The following is an 8,411-nucleotide window of genomic DNA, read 5'->3' on the forward strand; positions in this document are numbered from 1 at the left end:
AAAGGAACGAAGGGGAAGGACCAGGAAATACTCGTTTAATAAAAAAGAGGATGTGGAAGGAACAGAAAAGGGTGAGTCAACATCCCTAAGAACAAACCCAGAAGAGTCTGCAGCCGCAGTTGATGTAGAAACGAAGTTATGTAGCAGACAAAAAGTTAATAACATATACAAAGGGTAAGGACAAGAACATAGCTATAACAAAAGAATAAGACAGTGTTATGAGACTTATGAGGAAGGAATCGGCAGTGATAGAAGAGATAGAGGTTAGGAAAAGCAAGCTGTACAGTCAGGGATCAGAGGTAATTCGGTGAGGTATTCGGCCAACGCGAACAAACACGAATTGTCCCGAACACGACTTCAAAATTTCCTCCAGCCTTTCAGCTCACATCTAAATCACTCTCAGTTCACATCAAAGAAATTCAGTTCAGTCTACAAATATGTACAGGAAAGCTCAATCCCACACACAGAAGCGTGCAACACGTGAGCTAAATTTCGGCGCCTTTTGATTTACACACTTTTCGTTTGGGGTTCTCGGGGTATCTTACGAGGTCTCTGGTGTCTGCGCGGAGTAGGCCATGTTCTGGGCGTCCTGATAGCTTCGTTTGTAGTAGCCGCCGCTCGGGGCAGCACCGGCGGCGGGCGCCGACCATCCCGCGGAGTGACTGCTAGACGGGCCGGACACGTAGCTGTCGGGGGAGAGCTTGCCTAGGCCGCCGCCGAAACCGCTGCCGCTAGCGAACTTCTGGATAGCGAGGAATCCGGCGAGAAGAATGGCTAGTTTGCCGATGAAGAGAGCCTTGACGGCCATGATGCCGACGACGCCGATGATGATGGGAAGGATGGCGAAGATCTTGGCGCCCAGGAGCATCAGAATGGGGGTGAACTTCTTCTTGCTCAGCTTACCGCGACCTGGAATCCGAAGATGAGGGAATCATGAGGTTATTACATAGGAAGACGCACTCAATGCAGAATTAATAATGAATATAGGTAGGTATTATGTAGTATTGTAGTAACAATAGAATCAAATTTATTACCAAGTAGAAAAAATTGGTCAAATAAAATTGGGAAAAGGTGCAGTAAAACAAGACGAAGCGGAGGGAGAGCCTTTCCTAAAAGCCTCACCAAGAGTATCAAAATACATATGTACGAGTATATGTAGAAGCGTTAGAAGCAACCACAAAAAAGAAATGAAGTTGAGGAAGAGGTCTCTCAGGAGAACCCTGCCACTAAACCAAAGTTGTAAAGAAAAAGTTCCTGAAAAATCATCAGCACTTGGAGACACAATAAAAATCCTACACAGATGAAGCGGCAAGCGGCACCATCAACAACTTCAAGCAAAGTTAGAAAACAAAGGAACAACACGTGATGCTAGTCGGAGATTCTTTCAAGATCACGTGTGGAGAAATTGACCTTGAAATCAGTAAAAGTAAAATCTCCAGAACTTCATAGCATAATAGGTAGATCATAAAATAAGAAAGACTAAATAATTAGGTACTTCGTAATATAATGGAACATAAAATAAGAAGAAACAAAATGGAAAGACCCAAAACTTATTCATAATGGAACATAAAAAATAAGATCAACTTCAGCTTTATTAGAAAACTCGGAATACATCGAGATCCATGTGAGAATGGGGAACAATAGACGTCCTAATTGAAGACTTTGAAGCTCTGCAAGTGGTCACGTCAAAGAAAGAAAGTCTCAATCAGTTTGAAAGATCGGACGAAGAAGAAGAACCATAATAACAGACATAGTAAAAAAAAGATAATGCACAAGAACCTATAGTAAAAACACGAGATAAAGAAGAATCTATAATACGAGATACAGTATAAAAAACTGATAAACATAGTGAAAAAATACTAGATGAACTAGAATCAATAAGAACAGACATAGGTAATAGAAGAAATGGATGGAGAATAACAACTAATAATAGAAGGATTAGAAGAAGAACCTATAATAATAGGCATAGTTGAAAAATTAAATGAAGAAGACCCGATAATAACAGATTTATAATACAAGGATTAGACGAAGAGGACCCCATAAGAAGACGCACACAAAAAGTTATTGGAAGAGGTCTGAAGAAAGTTTCACTAGGTCAAGGTAAGAAGTGGTGTATGGTGCAGTCAATACAGGTGCGGTCATAACCAATAGTTATAATGAAATCAGTGGCGCCGCTACGAATAAAGAAAGTCAGACGCAATCATTTTGTGAAATATTATTTTCCTTCGCAATCTTCGGAGGTGAATGAAGCTGGCCCGGCCACATTGGAAATTCGATGTTTTGCCTTTGTTGTTGCTGCCTGTTAATTAGCCTGATTTCGGATAGTAATGGTAGGGAATGGGGAAAATGGTACGATGGCATTATACCATCTCCCAATTCCCCAGCATTACCACCTGAAAATTGTGAAAGGAAAGTACGACTTTAGATTAGATGTGAAAATACACCAAGAGTGAATTTTTCAAAAGACCTGAACTTCTTATTAACAAGAAAGAGCTTTACAGCACAATGCATAGAGAACCGGGGACATTTGAAAACAAGAATTTTCGAAGAAATGTTAGTTAAGATGATTAAATTCATTCCATATTATTTGAAGTGGAATTGCTGAAATAAAGAAAAATCTCCAAAACTATTCCCCACTAATTCTCCACTGAAAACACTCGTGAGAGTATTGACTTGAGATCACGTGTCTGAAGCTATCCAAGTCCTCTAGTCTACTAGATCTGGATGTTATGGAACAACTCATTAGTTAATTCTCTTTATTGGATATTATACAACAATACGTTATGGTTACCACTGACGTATTCTTTCAAGGAGGACAATAAGAAGTAAGTCTTGGGTCATTTGTCGGTAGAGGTCTGTTTGTCAGAAGGAGAATTTCGGATCATAGAAGAAATTACTAGAATATGAATATAAAAGACGATGATTTACACATAATAATCACAACAAAAGCACCATAGGCCCTGTTCTCAAGATGAAAAGGCAAAAACTGAGAAAGTTGATCCTATTTGATTCGAGGCGTAAAAATCAACACAACTCTGGAAACACAAAGGAAACGTCTGACAAATATTAAAAGAAGTAACATTATGAGCACTGTTAAAAAGAGCAATATTTGAAAGAGTTATAGCGAGATATTAAAAAGAGCACTGTTTAACATAGTAAAAGAATAATAGCAAGAGTGAAAAGAGTGATCTCTGACCTCATGCTAGGTGTGATTGTGCTCCACCTCAATAGAAACTTTAATTTTATTGTCAAGACACAAAACCGCAACCAACTTTGAATGTGCCAAATATGACAGAGTGATAAAATTGAATCCGAAGACGAAAAATGGAGAAACCGTGAGAGAAGTGAAATCTACTATTGTTGTCGAGGCAGGGCTCTGTTGTGCAATTGGTGGGATCTTTTGAAAACTGTCTGTCGAAACTCTTTTCGAGATCTTTGAAATAGGTGATCAATTAAGCATAAGATATCGCTAAAATATTGGAATGATAACGTTGCTGCTGGTCTTTTTGGAGTCTAAATCCTCACTTCAGATTTTGATATGAACCGCTTAAAAATGAGACGACATACCCGTAAGATTGTAGGGGATGGATAGATGACCCCTCAAAAGTCCGTTTACTGACACAATCTAAACAAAGTTCCATAAAAAAACTGATGTTTCAATGGGTAGAACTTTGAAATGTTTGTCACAATCGTTCCTCTGTTTAAACGGCTTATCAAAAGTGTTCCTATACTTCCTACTCAGTATTGAATGTTTATCTCGGATTCAATATTGAACCGCCTCATCAAAATCTCATCCTCACCTTCATCTAAAGCGCGGGACACTTCCTCAGAAGCCATGGGCAGTTTGAACTGGACGGTGTGCGTCTGCAGAAACTTGGCGGCATTGTCGAAGATCATCTCCAGTAGGCGGCCCGATTTATCGCCCTCCTTCTCGAGTTGACTGGTGACTTCTTCTTCCGTCACCAGAGAGCGTGAGTTGCGTTCGGTGTCTTCATTGAGGAGGGTGATACCGGGGACCAGGCTGATGGTGTGCATGCGAGACGCGCGGTCGATGGCGGTGACGGCTTTCACGCCTGAAATGAGGGGGGAAGGGAGAGGGTTATTTTTAGGACGTCACTTTTTGAGAGAGAGAGAGAGAGAGAGAGAGAGAGAGAGAGAGAGAGAAAGAGAGAGAGAGAGAGAAAGAGCGAGAGAAAAAGTGAAATTGAAGGACGTCATGTATGTGTATGTTTCGTTATGTATGTCTCTCGGAAGCCCCAAAGTAGAATAATCAGAGGGTCCTAGTAGTCAAGTAGATTATCTAATTGTGTGTTTAAGAGTACTAGTCGTTCAGTGAACTGAAGAACTCACTCAAACTAGGGACCTCAAAATGTGTTTTGGCACTAAAAACTGAGCATCGAAAATTTGACCCGATTACATTACTTTCCTTCCTATAGGATACGGAAAGTAACAAGCTGGGTCCGTCCCTCCGGGAATTTTTTAGCCCGTAGTTTATTCGATCGTGATTAGAGAAAATCAGTACCTACATATGTACCTACCTAATTTGTTTAATATTCAGTTTATTATTATTCTTGATTTGATTTTTTGATTTTACTTTCATGTAATGATTTAAAATCAAGACTAGAGCCCGTTCTCCCTTTATTCCCAATATAAGGTTCAAGTCACCCATCCATTTATTGGCCTTGCTCGGCGTAGCTTAACATAGGTGACGCTAAAACCGGTCTTAAATGATCGCCTGAAGATCTAAAACTTTCTCGCTTTGAGTTCATAGGTCGTCGCAACAAATTTCGAGATTAAAGCTCATTTGTGTGAAAAAATGTGAAAAAAAATCCCCCAAAAACCATTTTTTGGTTCTTTGGCTTTATGGTTTTCTGGACAAAATTTGCACCACCACTTTCGTATTCCTGGTAAAAAGACCTTTAATTTGATATATAGGTCGACTAGGTTTGGATAAGTCCTTCTATGGGGACAGAGTGACAGACTGACGACACCAAAGCGAATACAATAGCCCGTCCACTATACCTTTTTATTACTTCCGTAATAATAAAGGAAGGACGGGCTAAAAAGGGCCCGTATAGAGCCGATAGAGCCAAAATATAATGATTAAATTTTCTTTGTATATTAATCATGTTTACAAAATTTCATTAAAATTGGACAAACCCTTCAAGAGTTATCGTAGGAAAAACTGCATCTTTTGATAGAGGTACTTGTAGATTCAGACTATACAATTATACATATAAAATTATGTTAGTTGGACTGATTCAGATACGGCTTGTACAGCATTCTATGCATAGAACAGATGCACTGATCGATAAATCAATCTATTCATCGATACATTGCGATGACAGATTGGTAGATTTCTGCAGTCTGCAGTAGACGAATTTTAGGTGGCGTTGTGCTCCATTAGGGAATCTCTACTAACTCATACAAATCTTCAGATATCAAATAACTCATGTGTCCACTGAAGGAGATACAAAGATGTATTAAAAAGAGAATTATAAGATATAAGTATCTATTAAATCATCATTCACTTAGCAAAAATAATGGAAAGTCTTTGGGATTGAGTTTTTCTTGAAAAATAATTTGCTACGAGAAATTACAGCTCTAATTATGTGTCCTATTCGAAGAAACGGATTGCCTCTCATATTTTGACGGACACTGGACTTGTGTAATGAGATTCGTGTTGGATTGTTGGTTGACCTGAAGATGTAGTGGAATGCCCACTAAGTTCAGTGTGAAGGCTTCATACGTAACACAATCGGTCACTTATGAAATTAAATAACCTCTTTAGTGGGCATTGGATAAAATGAACAGATATTGACAAATTCGTCATCCAGTCTTCATGTCTACAAAATCAGAAAGAAATCTAGCTTCCCAAGTCCTATGCATCGTAAACTAGGTACGTATTTCAGGTTATTCTGCTAAAATGTCTGTAACAATCAGTTCTTCAGCAAAAAGCAATGACTCTTCTGATGACTCTGATCAGAGGCGCAGAAAAAGATCCCCTAAGGGTCCCACAAAGGTCAATAAAGTTGCTCAAACTTTATAGAAATGGAAACAACTATTTTGGAACTAAGCGTGTCGGGAAGCACGCGATGAGTTCAAAGTGCCGCGCCGCCCGGCCTATATTATGACGAAACAAACCAAACAATTGCGGAGTTAGTTGTAATTTTAATTGTATTTATACAGGTCTTAGGGATGCAAACAGTGTACATGGCCCTAGTCAAATGTAAAAGTAGATTAAAATATAAAGAATACATGATGTTCCTATAGCTAAGTATTGAAATTGAGATCTCACTTCTTTCGTTGAGCTAGACCTCGATGTTTCCACCATAGTCTCTTCTACAAACAAGTACCAAGTACATTGCCAATATGCCAATTCCATAGTATTTATTTCCCAAGCTGTCTTCAGTTAGGTACCATTTTATTGAGGACTGTACTTCCTGTCCACAGGTAAATCACAATATTTTGGTAAAATGATAAACGATAGGTAAATACAAATAAATACGAAGACAGAGAGGTCTTCGAAGACCTCTCTGTCTTCGTATTTATGGTATTTATGGTCTTACTATGCTATCAAACAGTAAGACGTCCCAACAACTTCAGATTTGACGGAAATCATAGCAAACAGAATAAATAAATAGTGTTCATATTGAGAACAGAAACGGGTATGAAGGTCGTTAATGAAAACCGAAACTAAAAGTGAAAGCAAGAGGTGCCCGACATCCCGCCCTCTTGAGAACAATTTGCGGAAATTAGGCACTTGTATTAGAAACGAGATTAAGGAATTGAGAGTTAATGCGCCAAATCAGGAAAAGATGAATTAAAAGAACCTTTTCAAATTATTGTAGGTATAACTGCTAAGGTTTTTATTGGCAAAGGTTTTAACCTCCATTCAGCCATAACGATAAGCTAAACACCGAATTGTATTAACCCCATCCGGCCTGAGTGAGGCCAAAAAAGCCAGCCGAACGTTATTGCTCAGATGGTCACCCATCTGGATATGGTCACCCATCTGGATATGGTCACCCATCTGGATACCAACCCCGAGCAACGTTGTTTACCTGGTGCCTTGCCTATTTTGTCGCGCCGCGCGCTGCCTATACTGAGAAGGTTTGGATTTAAGTAAAAAATCGGGCACACTGGTATTTCTATCAATTATAATTATCCAATATCTGTCAATGTTTTGATGACAGTGATTGACACAGGCTATAACCTAATCACGTCTTTTGTCGTGATAAATCTGCTTCCATTGAACAATTTTTAAATAAAAGTAATAGAGATAGCAGAAAAAAGAATATTTGTCCATTTGTCAAAGGTAAAAGTTTACAATGTCTTTGGTATGAAGAATAAAGTTCTGAAAAAAATTTCCAAAGCCTAAACTAAGATTTGGTTATCAATAGCTCTTATCAGGCTGTTAAAGATATTGGCTTGTTAAATTAGCATTGATTCAAATGTGTTTTACTTGGCCGAATTTTAACAGCCTCATAAAAGCAATAATTGATAAACCGAACCTAAAAATCCAAAAGTAGGTACACCGAACTCACCCAAACAGCTGGTGATCTTGGAGAAGTCATCGTTGTTACAATCGGCCATCACCTTGTTCAAAATTTTCCACGTCGTCCCTCCAACATCGGCCGAATCGGACCGGCCTTCCTCAATCAGGTTTTCCCTGGCATCATACACACTGGCTCCAAGGATCAAACATGGCAGGACGCACAACACAATTAAACACTTCATTGTGAGAAAAATAGAAAAACAAAAGAGTTAAAACACTCAAAAGAGTTAACAAAAAACACTCAAAGAGTTAAAAAAAAAGTTTGGAAATATTCGAAAAAACACTCGGAGATTTCGACACACAAAATCGGTAATGAAAGATTTGACTAACGCGTTTGATAATGTTCGAGATGTGATCTCGACAGAACGATACAATGAAATGAACTAAATCATCAGCTCACACCAGACTATCCCTTTATACCAGAACCAATTGCTTCTTTCTGGTATTCTTTTTTTGGTCGACTTTGGGTTTGGTTCTTACCTTTTCGGTTCTTCTTTAGTTGGTTCTCTTTTGGTTTTCAGGGTTCCGTTTTGGGGTCTCTTTTCGTGCTGGGTTTTTGTGTGTGACTTTCTTCGATTCTGCCTTCTCCTTTCTTTCGGGATCTCTATTCTTTGATTACGTCAGTCTTCTATGCCCTAACTTCTTTTTCCTCTTCTTCTTCTTCTTCTTCTTCTTCTTCACTTATCTCGAAATTTAAATTTCTATTTGCTTTTCAATTATTCCGAGACGTTCCGGATTTCTCTGGTGATGTAACTCGTCATTTCTAGTGTTCTAGGTTTCAACCATTGTGCCTACGTAGTCGCTTAATCCAATAAGCTTTACTCATAGTGAGAATGTGAGTTAGCTATTTTGA

The 8,411-nt window shown here is 38.8% G+C and overlaps 1 protein-coding gene across 2 annotated transcripts; it reads right to left on the reverse strand.

The window, feature by feature from the left end:
• Positions 1-236: 236 nt before the first annotated feature.
• On the reverse strand, positions 237-8,199 carry LOC103507677. 2 transcript variants are annotated; one of them, XM_026822498.1, is made up of 4 exons: positions 8,039-8,199; positions 7,548-7,734; positions 3,801-4,073; positions 237-909 (listed from the first exon to the last, which is right to left on the reverse strand). In XM_026822498.1, exons 2-4 carry the CDS (start codon positions 7,594-7,596, stop codon positions 542-544), a joined length of 690 nt encoding a protein of 229 aa, XP_026678299.1. In that variant the 5' UTR covers positions 7,597-7,734; positions 8,039-8,199; the 3' UTR covers positions 237-541. The 2 variants fall into 2 exon arrangements, with proteins under 2 accessions (XP_026678299.1, XP_008470399.1); XM_008472177.3 differs by lacking the exon at positions 8,039-8,199 and having other exon boundaries at positions 7,548-7,912.
• Positions 8,200-8,411: the final 212 nt, after the last annotated feature.

This window comes from Diaphorina citri, unplaced genomic scaffold (genome assembly GCF_000475195.1).
Source record: "Diaphorina citri unplaced genomic scaffold, Diaci psyllid genome assembly version 1.1 scaffold17, whole genome shotgun sequence".
NCBI classification, from domain to species: Eukaryota; Metazoa; Arthropoda; class Insecta; order Hemiptera; family Psyllidae; genus Diaphorina; species Diaphorina citri.

Bases quoted from the DNA above. Each gene is read 5' to 3' on its own strand.
- LOC103507677 (XM_008472177.3), bottom strand. From the start codon at position 7,740: ATGAAGTGTTTAATTGTGTTGTGCGTCCTGCCATGTTTGATCCTTGGA. The intron at 4,074-7,547 runs GTGAGTTCGGTG...CCCTCATTTCAG, and splicing joins CAAGATCACCAGCTGTTTGG to GCGTGAAAGCCGTCACCGCC. The intron at 910-3,800 runs GTGAGGATGAGA...TTCGGATTCCAG, and splicing joins GTCCCGCGCTTTAGATGAAG to GTCGCGGTAAGCTGAGCAAG.